The sequence below is a fragment of the Cottoperca gobio genome, chromosome 7 (genome assembly GCF_900634415.1).
Source record: "Cottoperca gobio chromosome 7, fCotGob3.1, whole genome shotgun sequence".
Classification (NCBI taxonomy): domain Eukaryota; kingdom Metazoa; phylum Chordata; class Actinopteri; order Perciformes; family Bovichtidae; genus Cottoperca; species Cottoperca gobio.
Genome location: NC_041361.1, coordinates 13,261,267 through 13,287,952, shown reverse-complemented (window position 1 = coordinate 13,287,952; position 26,686 = coordinate 13,261,267). Strand labels below are relative to the sequence as shown.

General features: G+C 40.1%; 1 protein-coding gene across 4 annotated transcripts in view; it reads left to right on the top strand.

The window, feature by feature from the left end:
• The window catches only part of LOC115010935 (band 4.1-like protein 1), a 40,274-nt gene that overhangs the window by 1,915 nt on the left and 11,673 nt on the right, over positions 1-26,686 (top strand). For 2 of the 4 annotated variants that reach the window (XM_029435856.1, XM_029435855.1), the window contains exons 2-12: positions 11,612-11,700; positions 12,028-12,177; positions 18,440-18,544; positions 19,754-19,796; positions 19,924-19,999; positions 21,593-21,811; positions 21,935-22,259; positions 23,370-23,467; positions 24,628-24,803; positions 25,181-25,437; positions 26,005-26,043. In XM_029435856.1, coding sequence (XP_029291716.1) covers positions 11,614-11,700; positions 12,028-12,177; positions 18,440-18,544; positions 19,754-19,796; positions 19,924-19,999; positions 21,593-21,811; positions 21,935-22,259; positions 23,370-23,467; positions 24,628-24,803; positions 25,181-25,437; positions 26,005-26,043 — 1,575 coding nt within the window. In that variant the 5' untranslated portion in view covers positions 11,612-11,613. The remainder of the gene's footprint in view (positions 1-11,611; positions 11,701-12,027; positions 12,178-18,439; positions 18,545-19,753; positions 19,797-19,923; positions 20,000-21,592; positions 21,812-21,934; positions 22,260-23,369; positions 23,468-24,627; positions 24,804-25,180; positions 25,438-26,004; positions 26,044-26,686) is intronic. The other 2 variants (XM_029435858.1, XM_029435857.1) reach the window with 2 other exon arrangements.

The following is a 26,686-nucleotide window of genomic DNA, read 5'->3' as shown; positions in this document are numbered from 1 at the left end:
CACTGCAGGTAATACAATAATGAAATGACATGCTACACTTCCCTCGAAGCAATGTGCTCGTATCTATGACACTTAAGATGTAACAGACAGTCAAACAAACCCTTCAGTTAAAACAGGAAGGGACAAGGTTATATGGCGGATGTACACGCGGCGTTCACAGACGGTGACTCCATTACTTTCTGGTCAACGCGTAACCTCTGTGCAATCTGTCACCGATGCACATTCCATAATGGTTAGGTCCCATGTTGTACGGCCCCCAGGATGCACTTTTGTGTGTGCGTTTCTGTGCACGCAAATTCAGCGTGCTTGTGTGTTTAAAGTAGCACACTTCCATAGAACTCTCCCCCGAGTCCTATTTCAAGTCATCCTGTGATCAATTTGTAATAGCTCATTGAAGCGGGGCCAGTGGTCTGTTCACAGCCAAATTGAAATGCTGCACAAGACAAACTCACGTCGCTCATAAGTGAGAGGAGCTTTCAAAGGCATACTAAAGATAACAACATGTAATACAATATCACATTTTGCATTATCATCACACATGATGTGTTGTGGGATGCAATGCCTAACTCAGCAAGATATCCCATTTTCTGGTGATCCAACATCATATTAAAGCTGGGACTGGTAATAGTTTGACTGGGTATATCTTATTGGCATCATTAAATGCCAAACCACAAGGCAAATGCAATCATAAGAGAAGGCTGTTTCAATTTAAAACTGCATTTCCTGAAGACAATGAGAGTGATTGCTGAGAGCAACGTAATACATATGAATGACAGTTTGTCTACAACTGAAAACAAAACTGAAGGCAGTTTGAAAGTTGTGGTGACCTGTCTGGTTTGAATGTACTCAATGAAATGTATTAAAGTGATCAGATGAACTGGTAGGAAGTCGGAAAAAAAGGTTTAAAAAAAGAAAAATGAAATCTGAATATTTTATTACTTCCTAATTACCTGGCAGCTTCTGTGTTCAGCACTTTATGTTAACATTGTAAAACAATGTAGAATACCAGTAAAGACAGTCTCTTATTTTAAGTTATATGTGGTTGAATTTACAAACCCGTGCATTAGAAGACTTATGGCAACATATCCTGAACAGAGAAACTATTCAGAATTTACAGTGTAGTGACAGATATATGGTGCATCAGATATTACATATTTGAACAGTCAGACCAGATTAGGGAGCAACAAATTATCCTCCACAAAGGGTGCACGACTAACACGTTTAAATAATAGTCTAACATCTACTTCTCTTCGTCGCCCCTTTGATTTCATGACAAACCATTTTAAAAGCAGACTAGGAGCGGACATTTTTCTTGAAATTGTTGATCATCCCCCTCCACCCACCGCCACCGTGTCACTTCAGAGCGCCCACCTCTCATTCTTCAGTATGGTGCCACCATGTGTTCACCTCTTTTTCTATTTTACACGTGTGTATATGTCGACTAGCAAAATATTTTCTACTGACTGGTTTTTTTTTTGTCTTTTTTTTAATATCATTGTTAAATGATGTTAGGCAAGGGTTCCCATGGTAACTGCATTTTAAACAGGCACGCCTGATGCCTGGTGGTGACACTCTCTTGTTTGGCCAAATAGGAAAATAAATTGAAACCTGCTGCAGGCACAGTGTGGTGCCTGTCATTTTCCTGTCACTGCGATGAAAAGAGAAGATATCTTTTGTTTTCGTCTATTTGACTCTTCAAGTAAAGCCTTTTGCACAGAGGAAAGTGCAGGAATCTTCAGTGTGTGTGCATGTAGAAGATGCTTTTACCTCAGGGATTGGTGAAAGATGGTTGCTCTCAATTTAACTGAGCATAACTCTTGTGATAAAGCGGAATACAATCTAGGATTGTATATGTTTTTCTAAGTAATTCATATTACATGAATTCAAAAAAGAGCTAAATTTGTCCTAATTTATTCAATGCATTGTATTGTGTTAATTAAAACGAGAAACCTGGACAATGTAGATTTTCTGGAGCGATGCACTTCTCATACTGGCTGCTTAAATACACAGGCGACGGACAGAATAACACCAATACCTACAGTATATGATGTTATGCAATCATAAAATAGCACTGCTAGAAATATTAACCTAAAGCTCATAATCGTCAGATTAATTTGAGGCTGTGCCAAGGAGGTGCTGATTCCACTTTATGCTTCTGTTTAAGGCAGTAGTTTGAGATGTTGTATTAAATTGCACTATTTTAAACACTGTACACACACACTATAGACTGTTGTATAAAACAATAATACAGTATACATAGTCTACAGTCGGCAGTCTGCCTTGCTCGGTCTCACTGTATATGTGAACTGCTGCAGCATGTTTGTCAGACTGGACTGTGTTAGTCAGTGAGTGTATCAACAGCATGTCAACATGTCTCACAATCAGTGTCACCCACACAAGTGTCTGTACAGTGATGGTTCTTAAAATAAATCCTGTTCTAGGAATTCAAATTGCGTTTGACCTTTAATGTAATGTTCCCATACCTGGTTACATATCCTGACATGACCCCTGTAAATGGATTTAAGATGACTTTTTGGTGAAGAATGGAGGACGTTGGCACTTCCACTCGTGTAAACTGATTAATATTTAAGATATGCATCTCATAAATCAAACAATGCATTCTGACAGCTCATTTTGAGAGATTTCACTGCCTGATTTGTTTTAATCAGGGAGGATTAACTCTACAATGACCCCACCCCCCCCTCTAATAATTTTGATATGCACATTTGCCACCTTCTTTGACTCCAAGCGATAATGAAACAGACACAGATACGTTTGCAATCACACAAACTGTCTGTTCATATCAGCTTATAAAGGGGAACTTAGTACTAGATGTTGAAGCGTAGAAACAATTCTAACCCCTATAATATCCCCCGCTGTAGTGCAGACCCTTCCCATGAGAGAGTGGGTAGCTCTCACTACCCACTAGTAGTACATAGTACAAGCACACTAGTAGAGGTGTGCTTGTACTATGTCAACGCAGGTAGCACAACTTCCTCCGGGCCTGCCTTCTCTTGGGGAGGATGAACTTGCAGCCTCATTGGTTCGCAAGTCATATCATTTATCTCTGTTGTGGTGTGACATGATTTGCAGCAGACTTAACAGTCGTGCTACGCAAACTGCTTCCAAGACTGCTGAGTGCCAAAGGGTTGGGAGAATGTGTGTATGTGGTTTCCCCTGAACAAGGACATCTCGCCACTCCCACTTCCCCAACCCCCACAGTTCTGTACCTGGTCTCCCAGAGCCAGCCTCTGCACAGCAAGGATTGATGGACTGGCTGTGTATTCCATTAGGAGGGAAGCACTGATTATAAAGCTCAGATATGGAGGGAGCCGCATGATAAAATGGCAAGGCTCATTGAGAAATGTTCAGGGATTGGTCAATACAGTGGGTGGTTTCGGAGTATGTCAGTAGAGATACACATTTATCACATGATGTATATAGTAGACCTACATGTAATAAGCTTTACATTTTTTTTACATTCAATTTTTTTTATAACTGTTCAAGCTAGTATTGGTAGTAACCATTAGAGTCTTGGTACACTGTGCTCATTACATTTTGGATGTGGAGTGTTTAAAAATGCTACTCGTCTTAGCAGTAAGACAACAGCATACAATATTATAGTAACAAGAGTAAGAGTCTACAGCCATGGTAGCAGCTCTGTGTGGCTGTACCTAGACACAGTGATGTTTCGTGCTAACATTAAGCTAACACGCTCATGTTTAACAGGTAATGTTTACTCTTCATCATCTTAGTGTAGCGTGTTAGCATGCTAACATTAGCACTAAACATAAAGTCCAGCTGATGCTGATGAACATCATGAGTTTTGCAGGTAGTAGGTCATAAACAAAAGTACTGTATTGGACAAATTACAATTCTGACCTGCTGGTGGCGCTAGATGAAAAGTCAGGCGATCACCAAAGTTTTTAGGTTGCGTCCTCTGGGCTGTATCCATCCAGTATAGTTATCAAGACATTTCACTACAAAACAGTCAATCTCTTGACGCGAGAGGAAATGTCAAGGGATCAACACAATCGGCAGGATTCACCCTCTGCAGGAACATGAAAGTCCTTCAATGTTCCAATAGATATTTCAGTCTGGTCCAAAGTCGTAGACCAGCCATCCAACCAGTATTGCAATCCATAGAGCTAGTATGGCTACAATATGTACAACTGATTCAGATAAAACAAAAATGAACAATCCCCCTTGGCAGGGATTCTCCACCTTTAAAATCTGTTTATCTGTGTGTGCTAGTCAAAGGCGCCATGGAGAGAGATTAACCTCCAAAAAGTGCCAGAAATCCATTAGGGTAGCCAACCTGTCAAAAACAACACAGTACATTTACACTTGGCACAAAGTAAAGAGAGCACAATCAATATTTATCTTCGATGAGAATGATCTCTTCAAACGTCCTGAAAACAGACAGATGGTTAGTTAGAGGAAATGGTCTTTCTTTCTGGGCGAAAGTAATATCTCTTTGACTCTCTAAATGAATGAATAGTGTAATTACCAGGAGTACTGTTTGGGGCATGCTTTGTTCATTTTTGTGAATGATGTAGTCTCAAAAGGCGTTCTGGCAAAGGAAGAACGCTGCCTGTAGATCACAGTAAGCACATTATGTGTTCTCCTCTCTGCTGCAGATAACTGCTACTTCTCCTGCATCTATCACTACTTTGCTATTGTAACACTTTTGTTACACGATTAAGCTTGGATGAGCAAATATTGAAGCCTTTTTCCAAAAATAATAATTAAATATCTTGTTATAACCCAAATCCTATTCTTAAAAGTGAGTCTGTTGATAAGATGATGCACCCTTATGTATAGAGCCCTGGTCATTTTTTTAGTCCAATGGGCCTGTAATGGACTTAAAATCTAACAAGCTGAACTAAATCAGTGTCTTTATTAAATGGTCAGTTAAACCCAAATACAAAAAACAATGTTGCCTGTTTTTTCACTTACCGTCATGATATCTAGACTTACTAATAGTTTGAGTTTTATTTGGATATCTGCCAGTGAGGCCTTTAAAAGGTCTTTGATCATCACACATTAAATTCTGTTCACTTCCAGTTTCTGAATAACCAAATGCTTTAACACTAGTCTCTGAGTTTGTAATTTGGCCCTTTAAGCGTCCTTGGTTATTTATTTTATGATATAATTATTTTATATAATGAAAGCACTTTGAGAGAGGGAGGAAGCTGCTGGAATCACCGGTTTGTATGGAAAAAACATATTGCATTTGCAAATAAGGTTACCAAGTGGAAACAAGTAATAATGCAATGCAGTATGGGGGCTGAAACTCCTGGGGGATGTTGTGATAAATGCTTCAGAGGATGATGCTTTTCTTACAACAACAGCACAGTAGCTGTCAAGAAAAGCAGAGCTCAAATAGGCCTCGTTGAAGAATGCAGGTCTCATCTACGGAGTTAAATGCTGCACTTTCATCTGAAAGCTGTAAAATAAAGCAATTATTGGCTTCCACAGTGAGGGGGAGGTGGCTCCGTCGTGCTGATGAGAGTCTGACACAAAATGTTGACATGTTTTTAAAATCTCAGTGGCTTATTATTTAGAAATAACGACAGGTTTTCTTCCTGTATTGTTACTTCTTATTACAGAATAGTCTTGACTTTACTGTTCACTTTGGCAGCTGATGACACTGTGACTCGTCAACTTTTTATTCTCACACGGTAAACCACGCTCCTTTCCCCCCCCTTCCAATACACTCTGGAGGAAGGCTGTTAGCACATGCACCATTTCTTGACAGCACATTGAGGAGTGAGAGGAATCCACAAGCTGTGTATCCCTTGCTCTGCTCTGACATATTTTTGAGGTGCTGTATTTGACACATTTCTCCTGCCCACCTGCTGATGGAGGATGGGCTTGTGGGCAACCGACGCCTACCTGACGACACATCAATTTCTGGGGCCTCTAAATTGACAGACTTTTTGTTTGAGGGACACCATGAAGACAAATGGGCACAGGCAGGCCGCGGTGAATGGTGCATCATGAGCATCATTCTGCCCTAGATGATCAGCCATCATGTCCGTTACTATCTGGCAATTTATCTGAGCCGCTGCGCTGCAGACGATGAGTGTTTTGGAGCGTCACATTGTCTGAATTGTGCTTCTTTTTGTCAGAGAAGGAGTTGACTTTCTGCAGTTTGAGACTTTCTTCCTCTTCAGTGAGTGCGGTTTCAAAATCTTTCAGTTGATCCAGGCTTATATCAGGACAGGACATCATGCTCAGTAATGATTACTGTGTATCTGGACTGACTCTGAAATGTAGAGCGTAGAGGAGGTCATCTCCAGAGATAGACTGACAGGCCAAGGCTGATAGGCTCCTGAATGAGCGGACTCGGGAAGTCTGTGTGTGTTTAATACAATAAAGGAACTCGGCTGCATCTTGCATATCTGTGTCTTATCTGGAAATATTTTCACGAGCTGATCAGCGAAACACAGCTTACCTTATTGATGCCTGCAGAGCTTTGTGACACACTTGAATAGGCAATACCTTTTATGGAAACAAAGCATTTGATTTGAAGATACGATCTGTTGTTCTTGACAGTCTGAGATACCGTACATCATAGACATTAGAGTTATCATCTTTGCTTTTCACCCACAAAAAAAGGAAATATTTTCAGTGTGATGTAATGAAACATGTTTGCATTGCAGAGGCAAATACTTTGTTGCAGAAAAACACAATTTTACAGTCTCATATTTTAACACAGTGTGGGACCATCTGCACACTCTTCTATGCTGTGACACTCAGCCAATAGGCGTAAATGACTCATAACTCCCTCCCATACTGAAGGAACTGCAGGGTCTTTGCAGGTACATTTGCTAAATGTTGGTGGATCTTGTGTGCTACCAGCAGCTAAAAATGATTTTAGAGGGAATTTGAAGGTTTTAAGGACCAGTGAAGGCTCGGGTTTCATTCTGCAAGTTAAAGTCGAGACTTAAAGGTTAATTATAATATATTTTTGAAAGTAAAAATTGTTATTAAAGATTTTTTATTTATTTACCATGATTTTATTTCTGGCAGTGCAGGAAAAAAATATTTTTTACAAAAAATATAATTAAACAGCATTTAACTAAATGCATGAATGAATGTCGAGGGCAGTGGAGTTACACTGTGACACACTGACAAAGCTTTTTGGGTAAAATTCACACAAATTGATGGCATACTCAATCTGTGCTCATCACACACTAATATGTAGACTGTTATTAGACTTTATAAAAACAATTTATACCAATTATTTGAATCATGAACTGAAACAGGATATATTCCAGCAGACAGAACATGCTATGCTCAATTTTAAAAAGAGTTCATGTGCTGAACATTTCCACAGCTTATAAATTAATGAAACTGTCAAAGCGATGACTCACCTCAATGGTGACATACGAGGTGCAATACAGTGTAACAATACTAAAAACGGAAGAGTAGGGGATCGACAATTAACTACTGCATTTGTTGGTATTGTATATTGCAGGTGTTCATTTCACATGTCAATACTTTTATAATAACAATGGCTCAACTGACTATGTGTAATGTTAAGTGATCACTCAAAACACTCATTCATTGTTTTAGTTTTTGTTTCCGCAAAGTTACTTGGACTAGGACTGTGTGGGTTGATCTGATTTGACTGACAGTGGCATCCCCTTGGCAACCTATGCAAAGTATCCCACAACTGTCATCATGTTGTTGTTCTTATTCTCATGTTTCTCAATTCTGATTGGTGCAGGCAGATGTGTGACATCACCTTCCCCCTGCCCATTTCTAGCTAGTTAGAAGAGCACAGACGAAAACAAGAAGACCTTTTCAGGACCTTTAACATTGTGAGTAGTGTCCGTTCAACAGCGTGGATAAACAGTGACAATGGGCTGCAAAAGCTTCCCCTGTTTTTCTATCAATATCACATCGACTTTTGTCTCTTGATGTCTTATACAATTACCATCACTGGTAGTTTGGGACTGCTGTGACCTTTGAGTTAGTTGTAAGTGCAATTGGTTTTCATGATATCAATCAGTTAGACAAGGGTCCTGATATAAGCGCTTTTCCATTCTGACATTGTCCTAATTTGGGCCGTACACTTCTGAAGTATAAATAAAAACATATTTCTGTCTTATTTAAGTAAAGATAAACCAATTTATGTAAAGTAACTATTTTTGGATGCCTTTCAATGCAGCACATTGTTTTCAGGGTACACTGTCATACATCACAAAGACTTGACGTTTTCTCTTTGAAGTTCAAGAACCAAAGGGCCCAAGATGATTTTGTGGAGAAAGACCAGTAATGGGAGTCTGTTTGAAGACAGTGACTATTATAGGAATGTTGAGTATAAGCCGCCGCAGCAACTTCTCAGTCTCCATTATCTCCCTCACACAGATGATCAGGTGTGCGGAGACCAGAACTGATGTGGAGCGGGAGTGATTGAATCACAAAGTGACCCAAATAAAATAATTGATTGGCCTCGCGATCATGATGTGTGTGAAATGAGTGCCATAAAGCCTCTGATAGTGATCTATTACAATTCTTCTCAAGTTTGCTTGTGATACATTGTTCTGACAGCTTGGGGGTTGATATTCACAGGAGCGGGGGTATTACAGTAGGCAGATGTGATTGACTCAGGTGAGCGTGTGTTAGAGAGAACTGAGCAGAGGATTAGCGATGGATATCCAACAAAAGATAAATGAATGGACTAATTATGTTTTATTCCTCAGTATAAAACAGAGTGTATACAATTAGCTTTTGTGTGAAATGAGGAGTTGAAAGGCGTTATGGTATTGACACATCACAATTAAAAAAGATTAGTCTACTGCCATGCTAGCAGCTGTTTGAGGCAGTTAGGCATAGTTGTGCTTTGAGCTAAATGCTAACATCAGCATGCTAACGGAGATGTTAGCAGGTATGAAGTCTACTTTGTTCACCATTTTAGTTCGGTGTGCTAGCACTAGCACTATAATTGGCATTTACTGTAGCACTAAACACAAAGTACAGCTGATGGGATTGCCATTAGCTTCTCAGGTGTTTGGTCATAAACAAAAGTATTGGTCAAATAAAAATGTTGCCCTGATGATGATGCTAGAAGAAAAGTTAAGGGATCCCTTGAGTTATTTATATTCCTCCTCTGAGCACCACATATATCTGCATAACATCCATCCATTAGTTGCCAAGACAATTCACTAAAAACCATAAGTGTTCACCTCACGGTGGCACCAGAGAAAGTCAGAGGATCACCAAAGTCAATATTGTAATAATGTCTTGACAACATTTCATGAAAATCCATCTAATATTTGTTAAGACACTTAAGTCCAAAGCGGTGGACCAGCTGACCAACCAGCTAACATCACCATCATAGAGCCAGGCTGCTTTTAAACATGATTTCCCTGGAAAAAAATATTTTGGAAACAGGATGTAGCTCGCGAATCTACACCGTGACAGATATGCTTTTGTCTAGGGGGAGGACGTTTTTAATGAGATCACTCATCAGTAAGCTCCATGTGGTGTTAAAGTTTTGTTACACATCTATTCTACCTCTTCAGAACTGTCTATAGGCATTCATGTAAATGGGCTGCCTCCCTTGTCTGACTTTGACATTGTCTCATTGCATAAACATGAAACGAATGAGACCAATTTAAACATGGAAATATATGAAACCTGCTTTATTTTTACCACTGAAACACTAGACAATGTTATTGGTGCATATATGGCGTCATAATAAGGATATATTTTAAAAACATTAATGTTATTAATCATTAATTAGATTAATCAAACAAGCCGCAGGCCCTTCAAAGTTGTGGAGGAACACTGCATGGTGGGAGTGTGACATCTGCAGCCTTCCTAGTGCCAGACTGCTCTCCTCTTTGATCCGGCTTCATTATGCAGAGGGAGGCTGACCTATCATGAAAGCTGAGACTTGCTATGTTCCAGTCTCTCAAATTGTAAACACAGAGATGTACTCAGACAGCTGGTTGAGGGAAAAAATGGTTAATTAGGGCCTCTTCTTTGGGGAAAAATACTACCATATCCTTTTCTGGTTTACAAACACTTCACTGGCCGATATTATTCCAAATTAAGCTTCTGTGTTGCTCCTCCCTAATGACAGTTTTTCTCTGGAAGCTTTGTACTTTTTATCAGAGCGTCTCATGTCCCCTCCTCACTAATCCCTTCCTCCCATTAACCTTTTGCCTTATTTAATTCAGGCTTCAAGGTTTTAATTACAAACAGTGTGTGTGATAAGGTACATATTTAGAGCAGTTGATATTTCTCGTATTCAAATCAATACATTTAAAGTAGAGTATACTACGAGTTTACAGTTTGCTTTGAAGTCAAAAGCACATTCTCGTTATGGCTTTCACGCCATTTTACTCTTTATAGGTAGTCATTAATAAAGTAGGCTTTTAATATTACACATGCCTGAAGTAATTGTTACATTTTACAGCAGAGTTTGCATTTCGTGTACACAAGCTTTCTCTCAAAGCTAAACAATATACTCTAGGAAAGAAACAACCTTTGGCAATTATCACCTTTTCTTTTCGGCTGGGAAAAGAAAGCACCAAGGAAGCTCTGCACAATTACTATCTCATCATAATCCAGTCAAAAGTGTAGAATTTAAACACTCTGAAGAAAACTTCCGACGTTATCTTGAAAGATTTCAGCTGACATATGAGGAATGTTAAACCTGTGACCCTGTGCAGGCTTTTCAAACTAAAGCTACACGTTGACTCTGTGCTTTATCTCACATAACTCGTTTCTCTTAGCTGTACCACCTAATCTGAATATCAGCTCTTGTACTGTACTGCCACCGGGAGAAAGCAGCACCCAGCAGGAGGCCAGCTCGAGTGTAGCAGTGGTCACCTTCAAATGACAAGGCTCATCTGTCCCCAGCTCACCGAATATTGTATCAGCATTATTGTATGTCTCCCTGTCCTCTCCCTGGTGTCTCTGTCCTCATAACCTCTGCCTTTTATTCTGTGCTACTCTTTCCTTCCTCCCGTCTCATCATCAGATCATTGTTGTCGTGCTCGTGCCCTCTCCTTCCTCGCCTCCCCAACTCTCTCTCTCTCTCTCTCTCTCGCTCTCTCTCTCTCTCTCTCTCTCTCTCTCTCTCTCTCTCTCTCTCTCTCTCTCTCTCTCATTCTCGGTGTGTCTGCTGTCTTGTGCCGTGCCGCAGGGCTCTCTGGCTGATGTAATTTATGCTATCTCCTTTGCTAGTGTGAGAGGAGAGCGTCCTGAAGCCAACACTCTTCATGCAGAGTGCTCCTGTGGGAGGCTGTGAGCCAGCACTGACTGAGCTGCCCTCTTTCTCTCATTCACCATCTCTCCGTGCACAATGCAATGACCATGCAAGCATGTGAAGAACACGCTCAAAATGCAGGGCGGTAGAGGATACTTACAGATACCACAAAACAGCTGTATTGCTTGCGTCAAAATGTCAGTTTAAGCAAAGATTGTGTCTGCTGTGTACCGATGGGAAGTGTTTTCCTCATGGCTCAGGAGTCCATCAGGAAACCAGAGTTAGATTGGACTCACAGCCGAAGTTAACACTCAACACTGTTTGTTTTTCTAACAGGGAAAGTTAATGTAAACTGAATATGTTTCCGTGTGGTTTCAGGAATGCAATCCATTTCTATGACAACAGAGACGGCTTTGGCTGGGGAATTGAAGAGCGCAATGGAGGGTGACGCCATGAGAACCAATCAGGTGGGAGCGCTGTGGAACTCACAGCAGCTGTAGATCATTTTACTCAGGCCTCTCAATCACTCAGGGGCCTTCCGCCATGTTTGATATGCAAGGCAGCTAGCCCCCTGTGCCTGTGCCAGCAACTTAACATCTTAGAGCAGCAGATCACACTACATCATGCATGCATTTGATGATTGCCTCACATGATCAAATATTTTGGATTTAAAATCACTTTAAAAGACAAGTACATAATGGCCCTTGACACTCAGAATTCAAATGTTTAAAAGAAAGACACAGCACGGGGATTTGAAGCTCTCACACTTAGAGGAAGGCTTTTCTCTCTCCTAGGTTCCAGAGGACCAGGGGGACATGGATGATAGCTCAGAGAAAACCCCCAGCAAAGCCTCAAGATCTCCCCAGAAAAGCAACAAGCGGCCTAAAACCGTCCCTGTCAAAGTCAGTCTACTTGACGGATTGGACTATGAGGCTGGAGTTGAGGTATGCTTCTCACTTTTCATCATCAAGGATGGAGAAAATGGATGATTAACTGATCTGAAACCAATACTAACATTATGCATTTTAAAAGTAGGTCTCATATTCATAATTTTCATATGTCATTTTTATCAGTAATAATAAAATTTTACTTAATATTTGTTGCTTGTTTGCAAGCCATGAGCAGTCAGACAATTCTAGAGGTTTAAAACAAAACAATAGGTAAACAATATAAATGTTACCCAATGGTTTTACAGACTGACTCCAACTTTGACTTACAGTACTTGCCGTAATTGTGCATGTAGACAGTAGCCTATTCTTGTGCAATGAAGGATTATTATCGACACTGTCCTTCTGTAAGTGCATCAACAGTCACCTGTTTTTATCAGAAAAAAAACCGGCAAATATTCGAAAAGCAATTACAATTTTGCAAGTCAAGTTTTGCACTTGGCTAAGGTAGAAAAGTGAATTAAAGAAAAATACTTTATATTGGAAACAGACTTAATGAGTAAATAATGAAGTAAATGAAGCCTGCATCGGGAGATGAAAACATCAGACATGTGGCGATAGATGAGGAGACTGTAACGTTCCTCAAATTAAAACATGAAGCAAACTGAAATACTATATTTCCATCACGTTTTCTACAATGTTTGTGCTCGTTGGAGGTTTGACTGGCTCTCTTTAATTATGTGTTCTCATTGCGCCCCCTACTTCTACATTTGTTTAATGCTACACAAGTGGAAAAATAGGACACCAACTGTTTTTCTGGACGCACCCAGATCCTAATATTCTCATAAAGTAGTGGATGGAAATGCACTGGCATGAAATTCTGTTAAAATGAGTTCTATATATATTGATGGAAACTTGACCATGTTCACTCTCCCTGATCCAGGACAGTATACTACTTACAGATACTTGGCTATCTCCTAAAACTCTGAAAGTCCCAGATGTGCTCATAAAATATTTTCTGGGGATAATGTTGAAAATACAGGGTGGAAGGAAATGTTTCTTAGCGGCCTGTAAGATGAGGAAAAAACACCAGGATTCAATTCAGCAAACATGCAGAAATATAATTGGATATAATGATTTGAACATTGAAAAAAGTTGTTTTGCCGTGCTATTAAAACACAGATTGGCCGTTTCTCATCGCTAAAATGCACACAGGCTTACATTTCTGGCTTTGCAAGGTGACCAGGAATACAGCATTTTAGGAAGCCAGTGTACATCTCCCCCATTTGAACAGAGCCCTTGACTCAGCACACCGCACCACGGTACACCTCAGTGGGATTTATTCTCCCTCGGTAATACACGCTACTGACTCAGGAAAAGCAGCTCTGTTGCTGTTCTCACTGAGAGGACGGGTGGAGCGAGGTAAGACAAGCTCTGCATTGTGGGGGATGGAAGGCTCAGATGTGCAATCTCCGGCTTCTATGAATCGTGACTCTGTAGCCTTTTGTGTTTGCAAACAGACGGGTGTAGCTCCTGGTTGATTTGTATTTCACAATGGCCCTTACGCTCATCACGATTAAACACTGCAGACAATTCATCTGGAGGAAAATGACGGTTGAGGTAGAGCGAATGATGTCAAAGGAGCTGTTCCATATACAGCACAGGGAGATCCTGGCCAGGACTTACAGATCACATTAAAGCCAGTGCTGGAACCACATTTGCTGCTGCCAATGATGGAGTGTGATGTGTGAAGGGAATGATCTTGTTGGCTCAACTTCATTCATGTCACTATATTCCTATTATGGCTTACTGTCTCTCACGTGACCTCATATATTTTACTTACTAGCGGAGAAATATGTCAGGAGTCCTGACCGAGGCGTCACACACGCATTCTCCTTCAACTCAACCCCCCATCTCACCCTTTGTCTTGCATGCATACACACACACGCACACACAATACTTCATGTCACCTGGCTAGTGACACTGGAGGTATTGGGCTTAGACGGGAAATCCATACAGTTGACAGATTAGTGCTCGTATGTTTGACCGGGGAGAAAATAGGATGGGAGAAGGAAAGAGAAGGAAAAGATGAAGAGAGTGGGGGAGGAGGCGGAGAGAAAGATGGAGAGGAGGTAGATGCAAGGGGGTGCTTGCTTATGTACTGTAGTATGTATGCAAGTGCATATATCACTGTGTGTGCATTGGAAAAAAGGCAAGTTGGGACACAATGATGAATGCCCTGAAATCACTGCCTAATGACAGTCTTGAGCGAACGTGTGCTGGTGATAAAAACACAAAGAAGCAGCCCGAGCCTGATATTGATGTTTGGCTCACGCCATTATAGATACTGATTGAGCTCAGTGCATTTGTCTAATCCTTAACCTAAAGCCATACTGTTAAAGAAAGAACTCTCTACCTGCATATAGGACTTTCCCGCCTTCAAGCTTTCAAACTTACACTCACAAAAGCTTACACTTTTCCCCACAAACATCTTGAATGAAACATCTGGCTTTTTCAAAAACACCCTGGAGGCCATTGAAACCGTATGTTCACTAGTTAAACCTTGGCTGAACGGAATTTTCTCTACAAATCCATCCCGTGAAATGCTAATGTTCATTTCCATGGTTCATTCATTTCTTGCTGGTTAACCACATGGCCATGCGAGTTTCCACTTTATTAGAGAGGCATTGCTGCGAGGGGTCTGCAAAGCATTCTGTGCCACTGATACACTGAGGTCATCTGCTGATGCTGAGCAGCTACACTTTTTAATAAGTACCTTATTAACACAGTGATAGAAATAATAAAGATAACTGCTTTCTTGCAGTATCCTCGACTGGCACTGTTAAAACGTGCTTCTGTTTCACTTAGCCTGAATTGTAATACAATCCTGTAGTATCTCTGACCCAAAGCAATGGTGCGTTCCAATATGTATATTACCATACAATTTAGTAAGCCAGAAACAGACAAGTATGCCAAAAATAACAGAATGTTCTATTACATTTTTCATTTACAGAATTTTGGCATCGACTTGGTATCAGATATCTAAACAGCCATAATATGTACAGAATAAAAGCATTAAACCTACAGTCCAGAGTGCTTACATTCAAAGTGCCACCAGCTCCAGAAATGTGAGGTTCAAGTGATAATGTGGTTAAATCCAAATACATCATTTATGACACTGGGACCAAGCTCTGCCTCCTTAAAGAATCACTTCATCTACAGTATATTCTGCATAATGTCTTCCCATTTCCATAGCACCCATCTTACCCTACATCATCGCGCTCTCTGTGTGAGAACAAGCTGCAGACTTGAGCGTCTGAAGGTTCATGTGAGTTCAGTCTCTTGCTCAAGGGAACTTCAGATTGTGAACAAACACCGGAGCATAACCTGTCCTTCTCCTTTACACCGCTCCACGTCCTGAGAAGCAGCTTGTTTAAACCATGTAAAAGGGTTTAAAAACAAATCCCAGATAAACAGGTTAACTGTTTTTATCGTTAAGTAACTTCATGTTTGGTCATGAGCTCAACGTCGTAATTGAGTCATTAATCTTTTCATAAAATTACTCTGGAACCAGAAGATATTTGCTCCTTCCAACCTCAAGAATTACAATTAAAATGTTTATTGCATTCACGTGTTTTCCACCATAGTAGTCGTGGATGTGTAGCTGCTTAATGTAGCCAGTGTGAAGAACAACGCTCTAATGTGTGTTTCCTTCAACTGAAATGTGCTTAAAAGGGTCTCACGACTGAGAAATCAATACAAAATAAGGGGCATTCCACCTAATTGAACTCATGTAACTCAGTTTAGTCATCACGAAGTAAGAAGTATTCTGAAGTCTGAAAGAATAACTCTGGTGATGCCTTCAGAGTTATCTCGGCTTGAGTCTTGAGAATTCAAATTTATTTGAACAGAAAGCCTGTATTATAAACTGACGGTGTGGGATTTAAAGACATGGGCATTTATCAGTAGGTCAAATGAAAGAGGGGGTCCAACATTTTGTGAGCTTCACGTAGGGACTTCTACGTAGTGAATCTTGGCTTCTGCTGCTTTGATGTTGACCATTAAAAAAAGGAAATCTGTCTCTTACAAGTTGCCCAATTTTGTGTAAGTGCAATATTAAATCACTTAACTGCTGATATTGTTCTGTGGAGGGATTGTATGTCATTCATTTCACTTAACCTAACTGTAAAGTGTGAGCACTGTTTCTAACAACAAAGCCATGCTATCACGTTGCATAATAGAAGCTACACTGACACTCACTTTAGCATCCCTACAGTGGTTCTCTAGTTATTTGATTCCACAGTGCTATCCCTCCACATTGCATTAGTTAAAGAGACCAAGTTCGATATCTTTGCTTTCTCTTCGGTTAGTCATTAAATTATTAACACACACACTGTCTCTCCTCATCTTGTTTGCATGGACGAGGCGTTCAGCAAAATGGATTTCTAGGATAACACCAAATGGCTGCTAACACAATCAGCCCACAGAACTAGTTACAGAAATGTGATTGGAGCCAATTGGAGCGACAACAAAATCTCATCAGCAGCTCCTGAATTGGTTGCCATGCTTGTGGGACCACCTGATATGTGTGTTACAATTTCAATTTGTAAGACAATCGAATACACACATACATATATATATATATATATATATATATATATATATATATATATATATGCGCCCCTCCCCAAAAAAACTCATAGACTGCAGCCTCTGCCTGTTAATCATCAGCATTATTCTCTCACTGCTACGCCCATGGCAGCCTCATAGCAGCAGCATATCAATTATTATCAATTTGATTGAGAGACAGATCACTTTATGATGGTTAATTAATCAGTTTATCTTAAATATTTAAAATATATGCTGACTGTACTGCTGGCTTTTCCTACAAGAGCAGAACAAAGCTCTGTCGTGGCCTTGTAATAACCAGAGATAGCGAAAGTGAGCGGGCACACACATACACACATTATTACACACATACTGAAGGGACCTATTACTTCTGTTTCCATGGTAACAGCTGCTTGGTTGCCTTGTCGCCATAGGAGCCAGGTTTCCCTAGGAGATGAATCTGGCGTGTGTGTTCCAGTGTGTCTGTGTGCTCCTGTGTGTCTGTGTGTCTGGTGTGAATGTATGTGTGGAGATAGCATTTTGTCAAGGCAGTCTGTGCATCCCGCAGAGGGCTTGTTTCCTTCCCTGAAGGGCTAGATAGAAAATAGGTGTGGCCTGGTGAAACGCCACTGGTGCGAAATGCATTTCCTCCCCTTATATAGGCACAAAGGGTGTAGCTCCTCCTGCTCCACAGGGGAGCGGACAGACTGGAAGCTTCTCTCAGACCACATTTGGGGTGGATTTTTATGTCACTGATTTTGCTTTTCACTCCTTTGTGTTATTAAATATGAATAAAGAAAATATATTGTCTAGTAAAATAATATCCAGCTATTATTTTACTAGATAATGAACCACAGAATGATATAATGAATACAATAGAATAAACGGTTTTACAAATTATTGTTTAAAAAGATGATTTCTTTGCATTTTGGGATGGCTGTAGATGTAAACAGGAAATATGTGGAGAGAAAGAAGGCTATGACATGCAACAAAGGTTCATCAAGAACTGTTTCCCGCTGAGAACTGGTTCCCAGTTGACTGATTCCTTGGGATTGCATGCCTCCATGACTATCGATTCCTCTTGTCGATGCTTTCCGACAGTTGCGCATGATGAAACGCCATAGGCAAGCTGTATCATGATTCAAAAATGAGTATTTTATGAAGGCAAATTATAATGTTATAATGATGTGTTCAAATGTAATCTTGTAAAATGTAGTTTTTGGCGGGAAAGTTGTTTAAATGAAATTTTTTCACAGCAATATAAAATATACATTACAGAGGGAATTATGACGTTTAACTTTCTAACACTACCGCTAAGCAGCTTATAATATATAATTAAACTTTGGGACAGTGGAAATTATTTTTCAGGACGGTACAAGTATAGTGGTGAAAAAAGGTTATTCTGAAGCCTTGACTGTATGTATTCTGTTTCCACTCAACAATTTATAAGGAATCGATAAGAGGAATCGATGATGGAATTGGCATCAATAAAATCTCATCAACTCTCATCCCTACCTGGCTGGAAGTGAACCAGGGATATATGCTTTATGTGTATTAAGCATATCTTTATTACATTTCCTTATTACACTATGTCCTCTTTCATTTGTCTTTTACAGTACATGATGTTCATACAACCTGAACCTGCAATGTGTCACCTGCCCACTCGCTGTGTGTTCTTATACGTTTGTGTGCTTGTGTGTGTGTCAAACAGAAATTTGCCAAGGGCCAGACCCTGCTGGACATGGTGTGTGGCCATCTGAACCTGCTGGAGAGGGATTACTTTGGCCTGACTTTCCATGACACGGACAACGCCAAGGTCAGACACACAGAAACACACGCACATGCATAAAGATATACTTGAGGAAGTTCAATATATTTATTCTAAGATCTGTAACTGAACCTTTGCAATTAAACCTAACATAGGGCAACAAATAGAAATGAGAAACTACCGTGAATCAGCTTCTGTGAGGTCCAAAATGAAGTTTCCAAATGTGGCTTATAAGAGACCTCACACATGCACACTGATGAGGTGCATGCGGGCACTGGGTGTTTATTATGTGTCTAGATTTATATATCAATAAACATTCACTAAGTTCTTATCCATAAAATAAAACAAAATCTGTCACGCAGTCACATTTATTTTTATTCATACTTAAAAAAAAAGCATAGCCTTCATAAATTGAATCTGTTGTTTACTGGATAGTACTGGAATGTTGGAGCGGATGCATAATTGTGGTGAAAGTGGTGCTTTTTTATTTGTTAACAATGTGTTTCTGATTCTGATGCATTATGATTTACAAGCACTCTGTAGCGCACACTTTAATGTTTACCAGTGTTTAAAGTGCAACAGACCTCAGTTCTGATCTTTTGTTAAGAAGTTCCTCTGTTCTGTGATCCTTATTGATATTACTGTATGTGGGGGTAATTTAGGTTCTTCAGTGGTGAATAGCTTGGTAGAGTCCAAGGCCAAATGTAGGTGTTGACAACAAATTTACCGTGTTTCGCCATACCTGCTTTCGAAAGTTTGTTTTGTTTTTTTGTCTGGATTTTGTCACTGATTTTAGAGCAAATGTCAAACAGCCTTTCAACCAAGCAGCCCATTTAAACAGACTGTTTTTCCAGGTGTTATAAAGTAGAGAGTCTCCGGTTGCCCTTTTAACCGTACTTAACCACTTGCAGCCCGAGAGTGGCATACATGGCCTTTAACCTTATAAAATGTGATTAGACAGTATGGCCTTTTAAAAATGGCGCACAGGGTCTACAGTGCAGCATGAAAGCTCTAGTGACATTAAGCGTAGGCCAGACTCAACTGGCATTTATAGCCCCAATATTGATGCATCCACTTTTCATAGAAGCCTTCCTACATTTTCTTGTAGTCTGAATATATTTGGGATTCAACTATTATATTTAAAAAGGGAAGAGCAGCAAGTGAGGAACTGTTCTTAAAAAGGCTCTTAAAAATGTGAATATGGATCATTTAGCTGAGATTAAATTTCTCAAAGGGGATTGTCTCTTTCTTTCACAGCATTGGTTGGACCCCTCCAAAGAGATTAAGAAGCAAATTCGGGGTAAGCGCAACACACACACACACACACACACACACACACACACACACACACACACACACACACACACACACACACACACACACACACACACCTTCGCAAAACAACATTTCTGGTGGTTTGTTAACAGTTGGTTCCTGGACCTTTGGATTTTCTGTCAAGTTCTACCCTCCAGACCCGTCTGTGCTCATGGAAGACATCACCAGGTATGTGTAAACACAACAACAACAACAACAACACACTTGACAATTGTCTAAAGCTAATAAGTTGAGTTGTCTTGAGGATACTTTCATTTTAGCAGGATTTATAAAAGAAGCCCCAGACAGTTTTGTTAGTGTGATAATGGGTAGCTTGGTTAGCAGTAAAGTGTTTCTTTTTTTGTAGAAAAGATAAATTAACAAATCACAAAACAACGGCAAGTAGCGGTTGGTTGAGATATACTATAGATATAGATATAGATATAGTTATAGATATAGATATAGTTATAGTTATAGATATAGTATAGTATAGTATAGATATAGATATAGATATAGATATAGTTATAGTTATAGATATAGATATAGATATAGTTATAGATATAGATATAAATAATACATTAAATTCCTTGTATGTTTAAACCTACTTGGCAATAAACTGAATTCTGATTCAGATTCTGATATGTAACTGTGCATTATTGTTACTCTCTTTGTTTTTGTTGTTGAATGTCTTGTTAGTCCATATAGGTTGGACACAATAGAACTTCCTTGTGAGAAAATAGAGTTGGCAATATTGTGACATCATGATCTTTGCACAAGAATAGCCTGGTATATATATTGTCTATTTTCATTAGCCAACTACACTATTGTGCTGTACTTAACATACTCCATGCAGACGCATATAATATAGAAGGTAATGTTGTTAGGCTTTGGTCAAGACCAAGTATCATAACCATGACCAAACCTAAGCAAAGAACAACAACAAAAGTATGTGCATAAATGTCATAAACTGCTTAAATGGTCTGCTCACCCAAATGCCACAAAAAAACAAAAATTTTCCCCCTTACCTCTAATTGTATTAGGCTGTTTAGATCTTTTACGTTTTATGTGCAAAGGTTATGAGATATTTCTGAAATGATGCCACTCCAATTTGTGGTTTGTGGTGCTCAAAGTGTTTTATATAAAGCCAAAACAGTATTCCAGTTATGTTTGATAATCCACACAGATGACACAGTAGTTCTCACTGTGAAAAGTCAACATTTGGAATTATTATTATTTTAGCAGTTTTTCCATTAGGTTATGTTATGCTGACCATAGAATTGAGTGTAGACAGTGCAGTCTGTGGATTACCCCAAATACCTTTGAAATTGTTTCGAAAAAAGAGGTGTTGCTGTTTCCACCACAATTCTCAGAGAAAAATATCTAAAAACCTCAACAAGTAACACTATGGGAAAGTGGAAAAACACAATTCCTGAATTGGTAATTTGAGTGAACTAGCTTTTACTGTAGGATAGGCCAAGATGTATCAGTTGGTTTGAGCAATGTCTAAGATTATACATCATCTATCTAATTATTGCATAAGATACTGACTCAATCAATGTGTAGACGCTTGAGGATGACAGGAATGTCATTACATTTCTCGGTATATGGTGATTGACCAGTGTTGAAAATGTTCAATCTGATGGTGGCGCTAAATGAAATGTCATGGCCCTCCATCCATTAGTTCTCAGTCTAGAACGTAGAGGGGCTAACAGACTCACAGACATTGCTATCCCTAGAGCCACACCACTAGCAGGACTTCTACCTCCTCCTGCGTTTCTTCAGGTACTACCTGTGCCTGCAGCTGAGGGACGACATCCTGTCCGGTCGTCTGCCCTGCTCGTTTGTCACTCACGCCCTTCTGGGCTCCTACACTGTCCAGGCCGAGCTGGGAGACTACGAGCCCGATGAACACGGCCCCGACTACGTCAACGACTTCCGCTTTGCACCCAACCAGACACGTGAGCTGGAGGAGAGGGTAATGGAGCTGCATCGTAACTACAGGTCAGAGAAATATGTCTCTGTTAATTAAATTGAATGCCATGATATGGACATAAACTGGTATTATTGATTTGTGGGATTAGTTTGAAAGAAGTGATGAATCGTGTATGGCATTTCTTTTCGTAGGGGAATGAGTCCAGCAGAGGCAGAGGTGAACTTTCTAGAAAATGGCAAGAAGCTCTCAATGTATGGAGTGGACCTGCATCACGCTAAGGTACAGAGATTTATAAAAACGTTGCTAGTCCCAGACTATTCATCTGTCAACGCACTTTGTCTGAGGTTTTATGATGATCACCAGGATTCAGAAGGAATTGACATAATGCTCGGTGTGAGCGCCAACGGTCTGCTCATCTACCGAGACCGTCTAAGGATCAACCGATTCGCTTGGCCAAAAATCCTCAAGATTTCCTACAAGAGAAGCAACTTCTACATCAAGATCCGCCCAGGAGAGGTAAATACAACTTTTCATTATCTTGTCTTTTGCACCTTGGTTGACTTGGGAGTTCACTGCGCAATTATTGCCTGCACATTTCCACTAGAGCAGCTCATGATATTCTGGCAGAGAAGAGACAAGTGGAAGGAAAGATCATTTGGTAAAGAGCCAACTGCACATTTCTATTACATGGTTTCATAGTTGTTAAAATTTACATCATTGCCTCTCTTGACTCGTCCCAAGAAGCATAAATAGTCATTTCATGGTTTGATAAAGGTGTTACTTCAGAGATTTATCCACTGCAAACCATGTGGCGACTGATAGAGGACATTTCTTATTGCCCTCACAGATACCGTTCTTAAAGATTAGATGTTTTTATTCTTTTCCTCTCTTCCTCTTGGTAACTTTAGCGCGCGATTAGCCAGTCATGAGGATTTGCACTCTTGAGGATTTTATTTGCAAAGCCTAGAGCCACATTATGCACACTCTGGTTTTCAACTCCTTCAAATTATTATGATTCACTGTTTTTTTCCCCTTTATTCTTTGGCCTTCAAGGTATCTGCAGTGTGTTTTACATCCAGTGTTAAACTGACATTGACATCTTCATAGTGAATATCAAGGCTATTCTGTGCATATACTTTGTTCTGCACATCTATCCTCTTAAGTCAGCTGTCACTTCAAATTTGCCTGGAGGGTCGTCATTGTGTTTTAAAACCCTTTCGTTCTAAACTGTCCCCACATATTTATTTTTGTGTGGAACAAGAGTTGGCTGCCTCTCGTGAATGGACTAGTCTTAATGTTTAAATACCCGTTATATTGCTAATAACCAATTGATTTGAAAGCATCTTCTTTTGCTCACACCACGGATCATCTATTGGAGTGATGGATGCATGGCTCATTTGTGGGTTGGTTAGAGATTGAAAATCTACCTGACATGGCAGTGGGAGAATATATTTCTACGAGTAAACAGAAAAACAGCATTGATTTCTCCATTACTGCGGAGTAAACACAATTCACCCTGCCACCATTCCTCCATCTTTCCCCACACTCGCTCCCTTCACTTCCCTTTCTCCTCCTCCTCCACCACCACCACCACCACCACCTCTACTCCTTTCCCTCACTGCTCAGTATGAACAGTTTGAGAGCACCATAGGCTTCAAGCTGCCCAACCATCGGGCCTCGAAGCGATTGTGGAAGGTCTGCATTGAGCACCACACCTTCTTCAGGTAGGACTCACTGACTCACAAACAGACACACTCTTTCTACACTGTAGTCGTTGCGCCCTGCATGAACTGTTACCACTTGGCACAATAGAGCTATCTTTCAGTTGACACTCGTTATGTAAATGTATGATTCCTTTTAACGGTAAAGTAAAAGTTCAGCATCATTTCCTTGAAAAGGAACTGATATATAAAAAAAGTATAAATAAATATCCTGATTCCTGGTCATTTTCGTCTAACTATAGGTAAAATAGGAATAGAAATGAGTTGGTACACTTCTACATAATTAATTCCAATTAAAATGTGCAATTTGAGGCAAGCATCCAATTTAGCACTTAGTATACATTTTGCAATAATGAATGATTATGTCCCTGGGTTTAAATTAACTTTTGTCAGTTTAGACAGGAACATTGACACCACTTTCATGTTTGTATGGTAAATATAAAGATAAAGCCAGAAGATGGTTAGCTTAGCATACAACTAGAAATAGCTAGCCCGGCTCTGTCCGAAGGTATCAAAATCTCTTTTGCCGCCAATACCAATTGCTGATCATTGATGAGCCGTCTCTCCATATGTGGTCATAGCACTGTATGCTCTCCCGCTTGCCGCACACATTCACAAAGGGAGATGCGCTCCTGTTTTAACAGACATTCGAGGCTCCATTTGAAAATAATAGAGCTTAAAATTGTATTTAAAATAAAAATATTATTAGCCTTCTCACTACCCCAGTCATACAGGCAGGTGCTCTCTGCGATGGTTTGGTGTCAGTTTAACTAACTTGCAACTGTAACTTGCTTCCCCCACAAGGTATTTTATCCTGGCATACATTGCACATGACATATGTTACAGTTCCACCTGCCAACTGCTAGAAAGCATTAATGCCGATCTCCCGATATTTAAAATTGACTGATTTCTTTTAGCGGTTGATCAATCAGGGTAGTTTAAAGGTGTTGGTTGAGGGATTGGTTTCCTTTGGGGAGACGCACAACTTAAATAATTGTCTTAATCTCTATATTTTCCTTATAATTACTACCAAATCACAGACTGCAGTTTGTTTCAGGAAATTGTAATGAATTCTTAACTACGTAATTACGTAAAAAAGATGTCAACAAGGTGCAGAATCTGAGTATTTGTTAAAGATTTACACAAGATGAACCTTGCTGCAGGTTGGTTTCTCCAGAGCCGCCTCCCAAGGGCTTCCTGGTCATTGGTTCAAAGTTCCGCTACAGCGGGCGGACCCAAGCCCAGACCAGACAGGCCAGTGCTCTGATTGACAGGCCTGCCCCGCAGTTCGATCGTTCCATCAGCAAGAGGTACTTGCTGGCCCGAAGCATTGATGGAGGTAAGAACACAGAGGATTTCACCGTCCACTCTGAGGTTCACTTTTTTCCTGGATTATGTTGTGAGGCAATAAATTGGCTCCAACCCCTCAGGTTTAGAAAATGAATTGATAACAATGCATGCATTAAAGCATACTGTAGCATACTAAATCATTGTTTTTTGGTAATGGCCCATCACATTTAAGGGAGTGCCTACCAAATATCTTAGAGTCCCATGTTGTCAGAGCCTGAAATAAAGGCAGTTTTTAACTTGGGATTTCATGTTAGAGCACAGCCTATTGTTATATGTGGCCCTCTTAAACACTGTTATGTAGATTATATCATGTAAAAATACTGGAGTCCAGGTGGTTCATGTTTCCCTTCCACTGTACTTCCCCAGCCTCAGCTCTAGGCTACAGTATGGACCAGCTGTCCCAGCGAAGCTCCAGTGAACGCACACAGTTCATGTCCAGAGAAGACCTGGACCAGGAGGGCAGCCTGGACCTGGACCATGATCAGTACCCCTACCAGGACCAAGACCATGACCAGTACACAGATCAGGAGCTGGAGCAGCATGATGGTCAGGATCAAGATCAAGTTCAGAAGCATTCTTGGGGTGCCCACATATCAACGCCCACCAAGACTTTGGAGCTCAAGGTACAAGACGAGAGGATATACGTTCAAATACACATGAACCTGCCTTAATGTATAGCTGTTGAACGAGGCTTAACCTGAGGTTGTTACTGAGTCATAACAAGTCAATCAGCAATGTAAATGAAATCAATACTTTTGAGGAAAGTGAAACTAAACATACATAAGCAGTTTTGTTGGCTTGTACTTTGAAGAAGTACACGGCTTCGCCCAAAGTCTGAAAAATCCCTCATGAACTACTGACTAACACTCCTCATCATTCTCTCTCACATTTCATTTTTTTTAAGACTGTGATCACCATCCCGACTTTTTCTCTCTTTGGCCTTATGTCCCCTATGTCCTGCTCCTCTGCAAACGTATGAGACTTCTCAGTATGAAGCCGCTCTCCTCTCCATTTCTTCAATCGCTTCCCAAAGTCTAACTTGACCTCTTTGCTGCCGATGGTATTTTTCTAACCCAGCATCCTGCCTCTAACAGTTCTTCTCTTCCCCCTGCTGTGATGTTAACACACTCTGCTAACTTCTGCTCTCTTCTCTCTGACCTCTCTGTGGTCCACCTCGTCCTCTCCTGCAGGATGAGGAGGAAGGCTCGCCTTTAGACTCAAAACCAGAGGTATTTGGCCTTGGACCTTAGTGTCTGTCAGTGTGGATTTGGTTGTTGTCGATCATGCACCCGTACTCTGTGTTTTCTTAAACACGACCTATCCTCTTTTTGATTGTTTGTCTCTGGAGGGAATGTTATTTCTTTTCATGTCATGACTTCCAGGATTCCACCGAGTATAATCCATGGAAACTGCATGAATCGATCTTCAGATGAATAGACACAAACTGTTTAATATGGATTTATTCAGGCTTTTTCTTTCCTTTTTTTCTTGTCTGCCCTCTGGAAAATTCATATTAGATTTTCTTCATAGGCATTTAGCTCTTATCCAGAGCGACTTAAACGGCAGAAAAAGCTTCTTGTTTTCAATTGTCAACACGTCTTTAACAGTGTCCCTGTGTGAAATTATAGGGATTGACTGTTATTAGCAGGATAAACAGATGGCCCTTAAGCACTGTTGATGATTCAGTGAATCAGTGGTTCCCCAGTTGGCAAATCTCCTGATACTCAGCTGAGATGCATAAAAGTCTCATTGTCTAATTAATAATTAGTTATTGTTATGTTAAAACCGGCTTTCTAGATGTAAACTCTTTTTTTGTTCATTTGTTGTAAAGATGCACACATTTATTTGATGTTTTATTTATACGGTTAAGGT